Source organism: Anabrus simplex, chromosome 2 (assembly GCF_040414725.1).
Source record: "Anabrus simplex isolate iqAnaSimp1 chromosome 2, ASM4041472v1, whole genome shotgun sequence".
Lineage (NCBI taxonomy): Eukaryota > Metazoa > Arthropoda > Insecta > Orthoptera > Tettigoniidae > Anabrus > Anabrus simplex.
Genome location: NC_090266.1, coordinates 711,707,159 through 711,725,622, shown reverse-complemented (window position 1 = coordinate 711,725,622; position 18,464 = coordinate 711,707,159). Strand labels below are relative to the sequence as shown.

At 38.8% G+C, this 18,464-nt stretch overlaps 1 protein-coding gene across 1 annotated transcript in view; it reads right to left on the bottom strand.

Annotated features, from left to right (window-relative positions):
- Window positions 1-18,464, bottom strand: part of g (adaptor-related protein complex 3, delta 1 subunit-like garnet) — a 580,467-nt gene that overhangs the window by 433,805 nt on the left and 128,198 nt on the right. Inside the window, exon 7 of the mRNA XM_067141336.2 lies at window positions 9,494-9,567. Within this exon, the coding sequence (XP_066997437.1) occupies window positions 9,494-9,567 (74 nt within the window). The remainder of the gene's footprint in view (window positions 1-9,493; window positions 9,568-18,464) is intronic.

Sequence of the window (18,464 nt, the reverse complement as noted above, 5' to 3'; positions counted from 1 at the left end):
AGAGAATGATAGAAATGTGCAAACATATATCAGCCATAACAGAGGAAGCACAATTTATTTAGCATTCGTACAGGACCCAGTAGTGAAGGTCCAGAAATTGCTCATGCAAACAGATGGTGCAGTACTGTGGAAGAACACACCAGTTACCACAAGCTTATGCTGTTGCACAATAAGATGAGGACAGAGCCAAAATGAAATACAAATTTTAAGAAGAAACTTCGATGTTAATATACTGCAAGCAAATTCAGAGAAATTCCAACAGATATGGTAGAAAATCGAAGAAGGCAGAGTTGAAGAGGTGTCATTGCTAACAGAAGATTACATAAAGGATGTGACTATGTTGGTTAACAGGACTCTCAGAGCAAAGGAATGGTTTGACAGTAAGTGCTACATTTCAAGTGAAGTTAAGACAGGGTTCACCTATTCAACCTATAGTACAACCTCAAAGCTAGTACCTGATGATGATTATTAAAATGTAAGATCTATTAAATTGACTTTGAACTTGTACTGAATAGCTGGACCCACCTTAACTTCACTTGAAATATTGTGAATCTTGTCAATAAGGATCAATTATGAAATTTATGTCTTATGATAGCGAATGCTATCTCACAAGACAGGCAACTCTGTTGAAATTACGTGAAGCATGGCAAAGTATGGACTAGCTCATCTCGTGGAATATCATTCTGCCAGGAAAGAGGACAAAAACATTCTAAAGCATAAAAGAGGGGAGGATATCGAAATACGAAGTTGGAAGTTAATAGAACAAATTGAAGAGGATCGTAATAAAGCACTCCCCAATCAACCACAGTCCCTGGCAGATATTACAGTAATAATAATGGCGTATGACCTCGGGAGAGGTCTGGTGCAGGTCCTTTTCTAGTAAACTGTCTATAGGTGACCTGCATGTCTGCGAGGATGGGGCCCGACCTAGGATTACTTTTAATGTTATGGACAACACACACCCAGCCCAAGCCAATGGAATTAACAAATTAAGGTTAAAATCCCCGAACCAGACATGAATTGAACTTAGGGTCCCTTATGCTAAAGGCCAGCATGCTAGCTATTTAGACATGGACCCAGATAGATATACTAATGGAAACCTGGGAGGAGCATACAGGGAATATATTGTTCAATAGGAATACAAGGCCAGGAGCAAAAAAATTTTGAATCTTATTAACTTTTCACCCTGGTGGAGGTCAAGAAAGCAATCCTCAATGAGAAAAACCACAGAGCAGCAGGTATAGATGGCATCTACAATAAACTTCTGAAGATATCACTATTTCTAGTGACAAAAATGACAGAGCTCTCAAATATAGTAAGTTGTTAGAAACAGGTATCATTCCAACGACATGTCTGAAGTCAATTATTTAAATGCTTCACAAAGGAAAAGGGAATGTAAGCAAGCCAGAATCATACAGAAGAATAGCAGTGGAATCAGCAGCCTTCAAATTACTCACGAGGTTGTTGATCAACAATCAACAAGACAGAACTGGAATCTTCAGAAAGGGAGGAAAATTAGCAGACAGTGAATTCAATTTATGTATAAGAAAAAGACTGAAAATCAATAACCACTAGAAGTACTTAGGAATCACTATCCAGGTAACAGGATGAACTTTTCAATCCATCAGAGAGAGAGAGAGAAAATTTTAGAGACAGTGAGATCCATCAACGACAACAAACCTCTTCCACGCCTCTCAGAGATACTTAGGAGTCTGAGGTGAATGTGCATTCGATAGCCACATGCAGCATAGAGGTACCTCTCAAAAAGGCAACTACAAGAACTCTCAAACCTGAAGGCAAAGTTCCTTAAAGGAGTTCTGAATGTGTCAAAAGATACGCAATCCAGCTTTGTACATGTTCTTGCGAAGGACACATTCCTATTAAAGATGTAAGACTCCAGTTCCTCATGCCAGCTACAGTGAGCTATAAGGAGCTACTATAGGGGCTTTGCATGAAGAAAGCTAGAATACGGGACAATTTCTACACGACAGATATGATAAATTGAGACTGAACACGAGCAGGATATGACTTACGGCAAAGAGTCACCAGGTACATGGTGCATGGATTTCACCATAAAGTCTGTAAAACGGAAGTATTCCACGATCCAGGATCTGACTGCATGTGCAAATGATGCAAGCATGTGAGAGATACGTTATGAACTCCATACAGCGAGAAACCCTGACACAACAATGTCAATGAGATGGCTAATCTCTCTGATAATCTATATCTATGTATGTATGTATGTATGTATGTATGTATAGCCAATATCTGCAATAAAGATTATTAAAATGCTCTTCAGAATGTTTCCCCCATAATAAATTGTTTCAAGCAGACAACCTAGGAAACTCCACTATTCGCAATCTGAAGAAGACATGATTTTGTGATCCAGAGCAATTTATACGGAAAAATGCATAAATCCAAAGTACATTTCCAGATTGAAGGTTTTCACAGACACAAATCTAACAATTCTGTTTAGGTTATTCTGAGAATAACTTTTGAAAGAAGAATGCTGAGATAATGTCAGTACCTAAAGCATCTCAGTTTGAAGTAAAATTTAAAAGTGTAACTTCATCTAACATCCAGTATGTATTGCAGTAAATCCCTGCTAACCAAAACAGTGGAGTAAAAATAAACACTGTTTTCTAGAGTATGTTTCCCACACCTGATTTCTCCATTCATTTTATGCTTAGTAGTGACTGAAATAATGTTTAGTCACGGCTATTCTTTGTTTACAAACATACACTTCATTCCACCATTCCTAGAGGTGTGTCAACAAGTGTATCTAAACGAAAGGTGACCTTTGATTTAGCAATGGAATACACTGTGTTGAATAATTTTATGAAGCGTATGCCTTAACATGGTTGCCATGTATTATCCCTGCAGCATCTTATTTTCAGTACCGAAAATACAGTAATTCCCATAGATTATCCAAAATTAAGAACACTATGTTATTTGAAACACCGTCTCACCTACCTCAGAGTACAGGTAAATGAAGTTCTACTGTACCTAAAAAACAGTTTCAATCTTAAGTTTAGAAGCTATTCAAACTGCACCATTTTTTATTAATGATCATTGCTGCATTAAGGTCCAAAAAAAAAAAAAAAAATTACTTACTGTGTACAACTGTTTTCACTCACATGCACTCGGCCATCATGTACATTGACATTGCTAGGAATCTGCCATCTTTCAAGTATGCAGCCTAGATGTTGCATGCATTCAGTTAAAATAGTATTGTGGGTGATCTACAGCAAATATTCTCAGGGGCCTGTTTTATATTATTCAGAAATGCCCCACAATTCATCCCAATACACTAACTGAACAATAAGTAGAACTAAAACATGAAGCAAGTCACATAATCTTAAACTTTTCACAATGTAAATATTTACGGAGTTCATGGAATCTAGCATGAGACATGTCAGTTCTAAAATACAGCATGTCAACACTCAAGTCTTTGCATCAGTAACTGTAAACTGTAGGCTTCCGCATTAATCCCATTAGAATACAAAAGCAATATACACTGATCAGCCAGAACATTATGACCACCTACCTACTATCGATAAAAACCTGTCCAGGCGATAGCAGCATCACCTGACTAGGAATGACTGCTAGTCAGACACACGCACGGTGCATGTAGTATCAGTGAGCATGCCGTCCGTATGTAGAATGGGGAAGGCACACGATCTATCTGAAGTTTGACAGAGGGCAGATTGTGATGGCCTGGAGGCTTGGCATGAGCATTTCGGAAACTGCACGACTTGTCGGGTGTTCGAGTGGTGCTATGGTGTGTTCAAAAAGAGGGGAAACCAAGGTAAAACCACGTCCAAACGTTGAGGGGTTGGGCAGCCAACCCTCATTACACATGTCGGACGTTGTAGGCTGGGCAGACTGGTAAAACAGGACAGGCGGTGAACTGTGGCGAAACTAACATGAGACTTTAATGCTGGGCAGAATACAAGAGTGTCTGAACACACAGTGCACCGAACACTCGTAAGGATGAACCTCCGCAGCCTACGACCCATGCGTGGGTCAATGTTGACACCACGACATCAGCAACTATGACTGAAATGAGCACGTGACAATTGTCACTGGATGTTGGTGCAGTGGCAGAGCATTGCATGGTCTGATGAATCCCGATACCTTCTTCATAATGCTGATGGGAGAGTGCAATTCTGTTGTCTTCCAGTGGAACAGTTCCTTGACACCTGTACTGCGGGACGGATACAAGCTGGCGGCGGCTCAATCATGCTCTAGGGAACATTCACGTGGGCATCCACGGGTCCAGTGGAGCTCGTGCAAGGCACCATGATTGCCGAGAAGTATCGTACACTGGTTGCAAACCATGTACACCCCTTCACGACGATCATGTTTCCCAACAGCAGTGGCATTTTTCAACAAGATAATGCACCATGTCACAAGGCCAGGAGTGTGATGGAGTGGTTCGAGGAACGCAGTGGCAAGATGCAACTGATATGCTGGGCCCCCAACTCGCCAGATCTTAACCCGATTGAACACATCCGGGATGTGATTGAACAAGGCATCAGAGCTCATTGCACCCCTCCCCGGAATTTACGGGAATTAGACTTGAATGTGCAGATGTGGCACCAGCTCCCTCCAGCGACCTACCAAAGCCTCATTGCTTCCATGCCAAGACGCGTTGCCGCTGTTATCCGTGCCAAAGTTGGACATACTGGCTATTAGGTAGGTAGTCAAAATGTTCTCTGGCTGATTAGTGTATACACATACTTCATGCAAGTTCGTCAGTAAATATATATATACAAATATTCATTGTTTCATTTGTTTTATGTCAATTGTGTGCATGTACATTTGTTTAGTTATTAGATGTTTTACATTAAGGCTGAAGATGGCCAGCCCCGGCCGAAACTAGTCCCTAATTAATGTAATTTAGAATACTGCATATTATAATATTGAAAGGTGGACCATTACTACATTAATTTAATAATTATATTTTAATTATAATTCAATAGTATCAGAACCATGAAGTTTATAACCTATGATTATAACCTATAATATTTCAGTATTAAAAGTATGTGTGCAAATTGTTTTTCCTGCTTCCAAGTAGAAGAAAACTCAGAATGCTTAGTGACACATTCTTCGTATTTTTTGAACACAGTGCAGAAACTAAACACACAGAGCATATTTATTAATTTAGTACAGTATTAACTCCTGAGATCTGGTGACGAGACTGTGCACCACTACGAGCGTTTCTGGTTTATTTGAACTCAATCTTCATGACTATGCAATGAGAGGTCAATACTAGTGACATAAAGGTAACACAGGCATTCATTATCAGGTTTAAGTCATCAACAACAACAAAACTTACAAGAACTGCACTATTGCCACACCTCAAGCAAGCATGTAATTTTATATGACTGTCAATATCGTTATCAGAGCCACAGGACCTCTTGATGAAACTTCATTTCAAAAATTCCAGATGAATTGGCTGGGATTCAAAGTGTGCCTGCCACTCAACTATTATGCCCCTGTTGCCACACTTCAATAATTTATCCTCTTCTCAACTATTACAATGATATCCATGAATGTTGAAAAATTTAATTTCGCACAAGCTACTTTCTTTCAAATTAGGTGATATTCTAATAATCTCATTAAAATCAACTATCTTCACGGCTGAAAGTTTTGCTCATATTAACATTTCATATGACCCTTTCAGGAAAATTTGTGGACTAAAAAACATCAATATGTGCACGTGGTTCATATAGAAATGTTCATATAAAATTGTCCATGATATTTTATCCATAAGAGTAATGTTAGGTCATACAGAATGTTCCATGCCACATGGTCGATAGTTAACTAATGCCCATGTGTACATTTGGTCTGTGAATAGAAATACTCACTTTTTATTTTTTTAAAGACATAAGTATTTGGTGCATAATTTATTTTAAAATTTTAAGTTTAAAAAGGACAAGTACATGATGTATAATTTGTTTTATATTTTTAAAACATAGCAGTTATTAAAAGGACTATATAGCATGGACATTGTTAAATTGTATTCATGTTTTTTTTCTTTCAGTAATATTAATGTTCTGCTGATATTTATTTGTTCCATCTATGAGTTCTGTAATGTTATTTGTATCAGTAGTTGTACATTGGGGTTCTGCTCATATTTCTCTCTTCACAGCACCAATACCTCTTACTCCTATCCTTGTTAAAGGCCTGAAAATGGTAACAACAGCCTTAATAATACAGCACTGGCTTACCTTTCTGCAAGTACCTAGGTACTGAGTTTCTGTCATATTGCCATATTTAGAATTTAAACCCTATGCTACAACAGGACATTTGGTTTACTATATGTTGTTATGCTATGCCACTACGATTGTAGCTGTAACATACACTATATGAACAGTATGTATCATTACAACTTGGGGATATTTTTGAAGCAGGAACTACCGTATAATCCTGAATACCACTCGCACTTTTTCCCCCAAAATATTCATTCTAAATCTTGTGTGCGGGTTGTATTCAAGCCATTCATTTTCGTAAATATTTACTACATTTACATCGAGTATTGAAATAGATTTGAATACAGTTACCGTACTCAATATACCACATGTAAACGGGCATTCAGATCATATTGTGTTTTAGTTGCGTTCTAGAAAACAAGATCGATTTTTTCTCAATATGGTTATAGTGGCATGTAAAAGCGAAATGTAAGGTAATGAAATACGGTAAATCAAAGAATATGGGTAAATATGCGGTAAATATGAAAGCCGCTGCTGCGGATGCTCGATCGTCATTTGTTTCACAAGTGTTGCTGGCATGCTGGGTGCGAGAATATATGATCTCGCGGGATATCGTACTCTGCGTGAGTCGAGACTGTTGGTAATGGAAGTCTACCTCGCTCACATTTGAGTTCTATATCTGCCCCATGAAAGCGCTGTCTCGATAGCAAGTGATGGATTCAAAACGGTATCTGTGGTCATTTACTGTGCGTGAGAAACTTAAAGTTGTAAGCGAAGCTGAAAAAATCATGCCGTTGGCAGAAAGTACGATACTGATGAATCGTGTATTCGTGATTGGTGGAAGAAGGAAAAAACTTCTAAAAAGTAATGGCCATCGCAGAGCGTTCCGCGGGCGGAGTGCAGTGTTTCCGGATATCGAAGAACGACTCCACAAATTTGTGATAGTAAAACGTGAGTTAGGATAAGGTGTTTCTAGTGAAATGTGTCAATTGAAAGCACTAGAGATCTCAAAAGAACTCAAAACACAGGGTTTTACTGCAAACTACGGATGGATCCGAATCGGAGAAAGGGATTGTGCATTCGGAGACGTACGCCTATTTCACGTCATCTCCCTGGGGCGTATGACGAAAAATTAACGGCCTTTCAGCATCACATTATTCATTTGAAGAAGCAAAATTCTTATTTGCTGTCGCAAATTGGGAATAATGACCAGACACCTGTCTATTTTGAAATGACTTACTTACTTGACTTAATTCCTCTCGTTCCCACTGGAACATAGGGCATCCGTGAAACGACTCCATTGTGGTCGTCGACTTGCCAATGCTTTAACCTCCTTCCAAGTCTTTTTCCATTTTGGGCCAAAGTTCGTCATTGAGGTATCCATCCGGTTTCGTTTCACTTCAGTTTCTTTAATAAGCGGATTTAAGATGAGCGAGTTATTAGCCCACAGCACCCGCTATTTTGAAATGCCGTTGAAAAATACAGTGGATACGAAGGGTTCTAAAAGTGTAACCATCAGGTGGTAACAAAAAGCAACGATGCACGGTAATGTGCGTATTAGCGGATGGAACCGAACTCCCTCCATATGCGATTCTGAAAAGGAAAACACTTCCGAAAGGAAACTTGCCATCCGGTGTTATTGACAGAACACATGAGCCCGGCTGGATGGACAGTGTGTTAGTTGAGGAATAGGTGAAGTGCGTTTGGCAACGTCGCTCGGGAGGTTTGTTACAAAAATGAAACATGCTTGTGTTGGACAGTTACCGAGGACATACAACTGACGCCGTAAAAGATATGATGAGAGGAAAAACCGATCTTGCGTTAATTCCCGGAGGACTCACTTCTATTCTACAGCCGTTGGATGTGTGCATGAACCGGCCTTTCAAAACTGCAATGAAACAGTTGTACACTGAAGGGAAGACTGATGGTGATCACGCGTTAACACCAACTGGACGAGTGAAGAGGCCTGAAGTCGGACTAATAAGCAGCTGGATCAAGACCGCATAGGGGTGCATTCCCAACAATCTAGTGTCCAAAAGCTTTAAAAAATCTGGAATTTCAAATTCTGTGAACAGTAGTGAGGACGACTATTTGTGGAAAAATGCCAGCGACGAAAGTTCCTATGGTGAAACTTCAGACGACGACTGAACTGCGAATGATCTGAGCATTGGACCGATTTTATTTACGATTTTTGTGATGATTTTATTAATTGTAAGCTGTTTGAATTTATATTTTTGGTATATTTGAAGAAAATTAAATAGGTATGTAAGTTATATGACTTATTTTTTTCCGTTTTTTTCCATCTCAAATTTAGGGTGCGGGTCTTATTCGGTGGCGGGTCGTATTCGGGATTAAACGGTATATGTACCATATTTAGAAGTGTGGACATTTTTGCATATGAATCTTGTAACATGAAAACCAATGAAAGGACTAAATGGACTGAACATTTAGAAGTGTACAGGCATTTTTCATGTGTGGACCTTGTAACATGGACGTAACGATAAGGGCTAAATTTCATGGACTGTTTACAGTAGACCAAATGTCTGAATAGACATTTTTTAGTGGACCAATTGTCCGCTAATTGATGTAACAGATCTTATAAACCACCACCATAACAGTGTCCTTACACACTAGGGACCTCTCTACTAGATGGTTATAAGGTGCAACATGCATGAAAGCAGAGTTTAAGCAGGGGCAGGATTGCATTATGGATGTTAAGTCAGTAAATTAAGCAGTAACAGTGGCAATATACAGTATATCTTGTGCAAGAGAAATGCAAAGCAAATGCTACTGTACCAAGATTTTTTAAAATGTAATTTGTTTGATGATTTAAGATTGAATATAATGTGCATTCAGAAACAATGTCTTCTGTTCACATTAAACCAATTTCTATTTTTGGTAAAATTAATCCCACCATTAAAGAAAATGGCAGATCATAAACTTAACAAAAATTATAATTTAATGAATAGGATATATGGAAGCTGTCAGGAAGCACACCCAAATCCTCTTTGCTCTCCAAAAGAGCGCATTATGAAATGGCATCAAAATCAGCTAGAGAACAGAGTACCAAGGTTCTTGTTCCAAGGACACCTACCTATTTAACTCATTCTTATTCAGAAACAGTCACATTTAGTAAGGTGATCCCCTGAAGCCATTTTTATACATCCTAAATAAAATTTAACAGTTACGCAAATAATCATATATACACTATTGCACAAAGAGGAAATAAGGAAAGAGAGAAGCATGCAAGAATAACCTGGCAAGCATATTATTACCTGTGTATGAGATTTGTGAGAGGTTCTATCAACTTTTTACCAAGCCGAGGTTCCAAAGGTGTGAGAGCACCAAACTGCAAACAAAAATCACAACACAACTAACAATCTGAGCGATATCCAACTACAGCAGAAGCTTCAACAAACTGTGAGTGTTACCTGGAGATGAGCTCAATTAATGGCTGAGTGAGTTTGCATCCAATTTTGGGGTCAATGTGAGTCATAATTCCAAACTGCAATGTTGAACAATATTTCTATCAGAGTACTTATAGCAGAAAATAATCCAGAGAAAAAAATGTGAATTTAATTTGGTAAGTACAATGACATGGCAACCTATTTCTAAGGGACATATTTCTCTTTACTGAAACATATAAACTACATTAAATTCTATGCAAATACAGTCTCAAAAGATGTAAAAAATACATTTCATTAAAAACAGCATCAGAAGAGTTCTGGAAAGAGCTAGAAAGGTATAAGACAATTTCAAAACTACAATATCTGACAAAACTTTCAAGAACATTACACACAAGAAATATGTATAATCATAACCTTTAAGTTTTCCACTCTATGTAAAATTATACAAGATAAAGAAACCACTAGAAGATACTGGAAAAGAAAACATTTTTATTAGTAAGAGAATACATAAGAAAATGCCTGGAAAAGAAATCGCAGACTGACATTTAATTCCCAAAAGCATCAGATTCTATCAATCACTTTTATCATACATGTACTTTTTCAATATTGTTTACATAACATATACACAACAAACATAATTCAAATTGCAACACACATGCTAAAAAGTAATAGATAGAATCTGATTATGTTCTTTTAGGAATAAAACATACATTCTGTTGTAAATAAAATATTTTATTTTCCAGGCATTTGTTAATATATTCTGTTAAAAAAAAAATGTTTTCTTTCCCAGGTAATTTTTTGTACCTTCTATCTTGTGTTAGTTTCAACAGATTGGAAAACAAATGTTATATATTAACTGTGCCGAAACAGAAAAGATATGGGTTCTACTTAACACCCAAGAATCATGATTAACAATTCTTTTTTCAGTACTTCTCATTCTTTAGAAAAAAAAATAAAAAGTTACACAGTATTTTAAAGCAACGTAACAGCTGATTCAGAAAAATACATCATATTGCAAAATTAACATTAAAAATAGATCTGGAAATCCTATGACATGAATGTCAAATACAGTCATCAAAACCCATTAAATGAAAGGACGAGTGAGTTTCCATCTAATTTTGGGATCAATCCTAGTCATAATTCCAAAATGCAACACCTGTCAACATAACTGCAAGAGTGCTTACAGCAGAAAAAAGAAATGTGAAATTGCAAGTACCTCAAAATCTACATTTAAAAAACTGAAGGGCGAATGGCAGCACTATAAGAGTGTTAGTTTTCCTCCCCTGCGAACCATGTGACCTTGCCGCGGTGGGGAGGCTTGCGTGTCCCAATGAAGCAGATAGCCGAGCTGCAGGTGCAACCATATCGGATGGGTATCTGCTGAGAGACCAGACTAAGGAATGGTTCATCGAAAGGAGGGTAGCAGCCTTTCGGTAGTTGCAAGGGCGGCAGTCTAGATGATTGACTGATACGGTCTTGTAATAATACTCAACATGGCTTAGCTGTGTTGATACTGCTACACGGCTGAAAGCAACGGGAAACTACAGCCGTAACTACCTCCCGAGGACATGCAGCTCTCTCTGTATGAATGATGTACTGATGATGGCTTCCTTCCGGGTAAAATATTCCGGAGGTAAACTAGTCCCCCATAAGGATCTCCGGGTGGGGACTACACGAGAGGGGGCGATCATCAGGAAGATGGATACTGACATTCTGCGAGTCGGAGCGTGGAATGCTAGAAGTTTGAATTGTTGTGGTAGGTTAGAGAATCTGAAAAGGGCGACGGACAGACTAAAGTTAGATGTAGTTGGTATAAGTGAAGTACGTTGGCAGGAAGAACAGGATTTTTGGTCAGGTGACTACCGAATTATCAACACAAAATCAAACAGGGGAAATGCAGGAGCTGGTTTAATAATGAATAAGAAAATAGGGTAGCAGGTAAGCTACTACGACCAGCATAGTGAAAGAATTATCGTCTTCAAGATAGACACCAAACCAATGCCCACCACAATAGAGCACGTCTAGATGCCTACATGTTCAGCGGATGATGAGGAAATAGAAAGAATATATGAAGAGATAGAAGATTTAATACAATATGTAAAAGGTGAAAAGAATCTAATTGTGATGGGAGACTGGAATGCAATGGTAGGCCAAGGAAGAGAAGGTAATACAGTAGGAGAATTCAGATTGGGACAAAGGAACGAAAGAGGAAGTTGGCTGGTTGAATTCTGTACTAATTATAATTTAGTCCTTGCCAATACTTGGTTCAAACACCACAAACGACGGCTGTATACGTGGACGAGACCTGGAAACACTGGAAGGTATCAAATAGACTTCATTATGATTAGGCAGAGATTCAGAAACCAGGTGTTGGATAGCAAAACTCTCCCAGGAGCAGACATGGACTCTGACCACAACTTGTTGGTCATGAAATGCCATCTGAAGTTGAAGAAATAGGAAAGAATGCAAAAAGATGGGATCCAGACAAGTTGAAAGAAAAGAGAGTGAGGGATTGTTTCAAGGAATATGTGGCACAAGGGCTATATGAAAAGGCTGAAGGAAACACAATAGAGGAAGAGTGGATAGTCATGAAAAATGAAGTCAGTAAGGCTGCTGAAGAAATGTTCGGAAGGAAGAAAATATCAAGTAAAAATCAGTGGATAACTCAGGAGATACTAGACCTGATTGATGATCGAAGAACATACAAGAATGCTAGAAATGAAGAGGGCAGAAAAGAATACAGGTGATTAAAGAATCAAGTGGACAGAAAGTGCAAGGTAGCTAAGGAAGAATGGCTGAAGGAGAAGTGCAAGGATGTCGAAGGTTGTATGGTCAAGGGAAAGGTAGATGCTGCATACAGGAAAATCAAGGAAACCTTTGGACAAATGAAATCTAGGTGTATGAATATTAAGAGCTCAGATGGAAAGCCACTTCTAGGGAAGGAAGACAAAGCAGAAAGATGGCAAGAGCATATCCAACAGGTGTATCAAGGTAAAGATTTAGATAATTTGGTTCTGGAACATGAAGAGGCTGTTGTCGATGATGAAATGGGAGACCCAATTTTTAGGTCAGAGTTGGACAGAGCTGTGAGTGACCTAAATAGGAATAAGGCACCTGGAATTGATGACATTCCCTCCGAATTACTGACTGCCTTAGGAGAAACCAGCATGGCAAGGTTATTCCATTTAGTGTGTAAGATGTATGAGACAGGAGAAGTCCCATCCGATTTTCGGCAGAATGTTGTTATACCTATTCCCAAGAAAGCCGGATGCTGACAGGTGTGAAAACTATCGCACCATTAGTTTAGTATCTCATGCCTGCAAAATTTTAACACGTATTGTTTACAGAAGAAAGGAAAAACAAGTTGAAGCTGAGTTGGGAGAAGATCAATTGGGCTTCAGAAGAAATGTAGGAACACGTGAAGCAATCCTGACTACGTCTGATCTTAGAGGATCGAATCAAGAAGGACAAGCCCACGTACATGGCATTCGTAGATCTAGAAAAGGCATTTGATATTGTTGATTGGACCAAGCTATTTAAGATTCTGAAGATGATTGGGATCAGATACCGAGAATGAAGAATTATCTACAATCTGTATAAAAATCAGTCTGCAGTGATAAGAATCGAGGGCTTTGAAAAAGAAGCAGCAATCCAGAAAGGAGTGAGGCAAGGCTGCAGTTTGTCCCCTCTCCTTTTCAATGTTTACATAGAACAGGCAGTAAAGGAAATCAAAGAGGAATTTGGAAAGGGAATCAAAGTCCAAGGAGAGGAAATCAAAACCTTGAGATTTGCCGATGATATTGTTCTTTTATCTGAGACTGCAGAAGATCTTGAAAAGTTGCTGAATGGTATGGATGAAGTCTTGGGAAAGGAGTACAAGATAAAAATAAATAAGTCCAAAACAAAAGTAATGGAGTGCAGTCGAACGATGGCAGGTGATGCAGGAAATATTAGATTAGGAAACGAAGTCTTAAAGGAAGTAGATGAATATTGTTACTTGGGTAGTAAAATAACTAATGATGGCAGAAGTAAGGAGGATATAAAATGCAGACTAGCACAAGCAAGGAAGAGCTTTCTGAAGAAACGAAATTTGCTCACTTCATTGATATAGGAATTAGAAAGATGTTTTTGAAGACTTTCGTGTGGAGCGTGGTATTGCATGGAAGTGAAACATGGACGATAACTAGCTCAGAAAGAAAGAGAATAGAAGCTTCTGAAATGTGGTGTTACAGAAGAATGCTGAAGATGAGATGGATAGATCGAATCACGAATGAAGAGATACTGAATCGAATTGGTGAGAGGAGATCAATTTGGCTAAATTTGACGAGAAGGAGAGATAGAATGATAGGACACATCTTAAGACACCCAGGACTTGTTCAGTTAGTTTTTGAAGGAAGTGTAGGTGGTAAGAACAGTAGGGGTGGACCAAGGTATGAATATGACAAGGAGATTAGAGCAGACGTAGGATGCAATAGTTACGTAGAAATGAAAAGGTTAGCACAGTATAGGGTGGCATGGAGGGCTGCATCAAAACAGTCTATGGACTGATGACTCAAACAACAACAGTTAAGTTTTATTCTCAACTGACACGACAATATAAATAGAAAAGGCTGAATCATGTCAAGTGCTTCCTATTTCTCAAAATGTAAACAATACTTCTACAATTTTTACATAGAGGTAGGAATTTTCTGGCTCTTTGCGATTGATGGAGGGACTGATGCTGTGTCCGGTTGCTATCTGCGGCAATGAAAGGATACCAAATATATTTATTGGATTATAAATTCATAAATGGAAAACTGTCATTGTTTAGGAAAGGTAGCTGCAATCTGTAGAAAATATCCCTGTCGCTGAGGTAGAGCTAATTGTGTACAAGGGTTTGGCCCATAATAGAATGCCAGTGGAGTGTTGGTGTATTATCAAACGCTGGGATTTTCCTCGAAGACATGTACTTCGGGAAACAAGACAACGGAAAGGGTGCTCCTGGAAATGGCCGAGGTTAAGGGAAAGGTAAAATTTAGCCAGCTATGAACATAAATACAAACCCATACACAGAAAGGATGCGTAAGACAATTAGTAAAATTTTAGGATGCCTTTATTGAGACTACGGGATACTAACTGCTGATTGGTCGCGTGAAGCGGAAATATTCTAAGAAAAGGCTAGCAATTCCGCTGATATTTTCCAAGCGCCCAATAGGGGATAACGTCATCAACGCGCACTGAGCTAAGTGACTAAGAAACTCGTGTAGACCCTGGACGAGCAAATGTGAGAGGAAAAGATGAATTAACAGAAGCTCTGACACAGTGCTCAGCGTGTTGTTCTGTGAAAAGTTTTGTGATGAGAGGTATCCTGTGATGTTTCCAGATGAGTCTTATTCTCGTGAAGTTTTGTGAATATCTATTTTTCTAGATATACTGTTACAGATTTGTGACCAGTCTTATTATCATTATCTCTTCAGCAGTATAATCCAATTGCCGTCAAGCTGCTTGATTATTCAAGAGACTGTTTAAATATTATAGTATAGTGAAGACTCTTGCATAATGTCATGGGGCATCATGAAAACTATCACAAAGCAGCAAGTTATACTTTTGAACTTGTGAAAATATTTCACAAGCCAAACCTTGAGAAAATATTAGTAAATAAACTACAGCAAATGTTGTGAATGGACTAATTTCACGATAAAATTTTAATATTTCCAATACCAGATCAGTTGTGGCAAGCACAAGGATTTATTCATGAATAAGCATACAGTCTTAAGATGTTTGCCGCACCTCAGTAACAGAAAATACATTCATTAAACGTTAGCAGATGAACACACATACCGTTGCTCGGGACAGAATCACAGTAAAATATCAGTCAGTCAAAGTTGGCGGGACTGAGCAAATAGATAGTAATCAAAGAGTGATGACTGCAGTAATTCAGTTTACTTAAATATTGTGGAATGAAAATTGTTCATGTGGCGTCTTCAAGCAGTCAAGAAGGAAGATTGGCAATCCGGACTGAGAAGCAGACGACCATGATGATGCCGCTCGCTCCTCAGTTCAAGTCTCTTGATACGGCTGGATGAGAAATTTTCCTTGTAGATATATGTAGTGCATTGGTATTCACCTAGGTAACTAAAAATAAATCATGACATAGTTTTAGGGTATGTAATATCTATAAATATCTGAATATTGAGATTCGTCATTTACGCCTAATTTGAATCGTTTTTGTTTTTTTAATCATAAGAACGGGGTAGGTCTTTTGGTGTTGTTTCACAAGCATTAACCATTCAATCTAAAGTGATATAATTTAATTAATACATACGTCATCATTATAGACCGGCATGCCTTTCAGTGTTCAGTCTGCAAGCCTCTGCGAATTTACTAAATGTCGCCACAATCCTCTATTTGCAACTAGTGCTGTGGCCTTATTTAGTTCTATACCTCTTATTTTTAAATTGTTAGAAACCGAGTCTAACCATCGTCGTCTTGGTCTCCCTCTACTTCTCTTACCCTCCATAACTGAGTCCATTATTCTCCTAGGTAACCTATCCTCCTCCATTCGCCTGACATGACCCCACCACCAAAGCCGGTTTATGCGAACAGCTTCATCCATCGAGTTCATTCCCAACTTAGCCTTTATCTCCTCATTCCGAGTGCTATCGTGCCAGTGTTCCCACGTGTTTGTACCAGCAAACTTTCTCGCTACTTTCATGTCTGTTACTTCTAACTTATGAATAAGATATCCCGAGTCCACCCAGCTTTGGCTCCCGTAAAGCAAAGTTGGTCTGAAAACAGACCGATGTAAAGATAATTTGGTCCAGGAGCTGACTTCCTGCTTACAGAATACTGTTGATCACAACTGCGAGCTCACTGCATTAGCTTTACTGCACTTTGATTCAATCTCAATATATAACCATCCTCGGAAATCACATATTCTAAATACTTGAAATTATCTACCTGTTGCAGCTTTGTATCACAAATCTGACATTCAATTCTCTCAGATTTCTTACCTCCTGACATCAATTTAGTCTTCGAAAGGCTAATTTTCATACCATACTCACTGACATATTTTCAAGTTCCCAGATATTAGACTGCAGGCTTTCGGCACAATCTGCCATTAAGACTAAGTCATCAGCATAGGCCAGAATGCTTACTACATTTCCACCTAACTGAATCCCTCCCTGATACTTTATACCTTTCAGCAGATGATCCATGTAAAATACGAACGAAGGCGAAAGATTACAGCCTTGTCTAATTTCTGTAAGTACCTTGAACCAAGAACTCATTCTACCACCAATTCTCACTGCAGCCCAATTGTCAACATAAATGCCCTTAATTGATTTCAATAATCTAAGTTAATTCCATAGTCCCCCAGTACGGTGAATATCTTTTCCCTCGGTACCCTGTCATATGCTTTCTCTAGATCTACGAAACAAACAACTGTCTATTCCTCTCGTAGCATTTTTCAATTAACTGGCGCACACTGAAAATCTGATCCTGACAGCCTCTCTGTGGTCTGAAACCACACTGGTTTTCATCCAACTTCCCCTCAACCACTGATCGCACCCTCCCTTCCAAGATGCCAGTGAATACTTTGCCTAGTATACTAATCAATGAGATACCTCGATAGGTGTTGCAATCCTTCCTGTTCCCTTGCTTATAGATAGGTGCAATTACTGCTTTTGTCCAATCTAAAGGTACCATACCAACACTCCATGCTAATCTTATTACTCTATGAAGCCATTTCATCCCTGCCTTCCCACTATACTTCATTTTAAGTGTAATTTCATCTATTTCTGCTGCTTTATGACAATGGAGTTTATTTACCATCCTTTCCACTTCCTCAAGCATAACTTCAACAACATCATTTTCCTCCTCCCCATGAGCTCCGTTGTTCCCGACACCAGCATGAAGATTTCCTTTTACGTCGAGAAGATTTTCAAAATATTCCCTCCACCTGTCCAGTGATTCCCTAGGATCTATTATGAGTTCACCTGAATGACCCAAAACACTGTTCATTTCCTTTTTTTACCCTTCCTAATATTCTTTATTACTGTCCAGAAAGGTTTCCCTGCTGCTTGACCTAGCCTGTTCAGGATATTATCAAAATCTTCCCACGACTTCTTTTTTGGATTCAAGAACTATTAGTGTTGCTCCGTTTCTTTCATCTACGTAAAAATCCCTGCCTGCCTCGGCCCTTGTTTGGAGCCATTTTTGATAAGCCTTCTGTTTTAGTTTACAAGCTGCTCTCACTTCATCATTCCACCAAGATGTTCGCTTTTTCCCATCTTTACACACTGTTGTTCCCAGGCATTCCCTTGCTGTTGCTACTACAGCATCCGCGTATCCCACCCATTCTCTTTCTATATCCTGAACCTGCTTACTGTCCGCTGTTATTATATCCATGTACTTCTGCCTAGTTTCCTCATCCTGGAGATTTTCTATCCTTATTTATTTACAGACAGATTTCACTTTCTCTATCCTAGGCCTAGAGATACTTAGTTTACTACAGATCAGATTGTAGTCTGTTTCATTGAAAAATCCCCGAAAAACCCGTACATTCCTAACAAATTTGCTGAATTCGAAGTCAGTTAAGATATAGTCTTTTATGGATCTGGTACCCCTAGCCTCCCATGTGTAGCATGCCTTATGCCTGAAGAATATATTCTTTACTGCTAAACCCATACTAGCACCAAAGTCCAGCAAACGTTTCCCATTCCCATTAGTTTCCATATCTTCCCCACATTTACCAAACTCCCTTTTGTATCCTTCAGTTCTATTTCCAACTGTCGCACTGAAATCGCCCATTAGCACTATCCTATCCTTGCTGTTGATAATGACTACAATGTCACTCAAT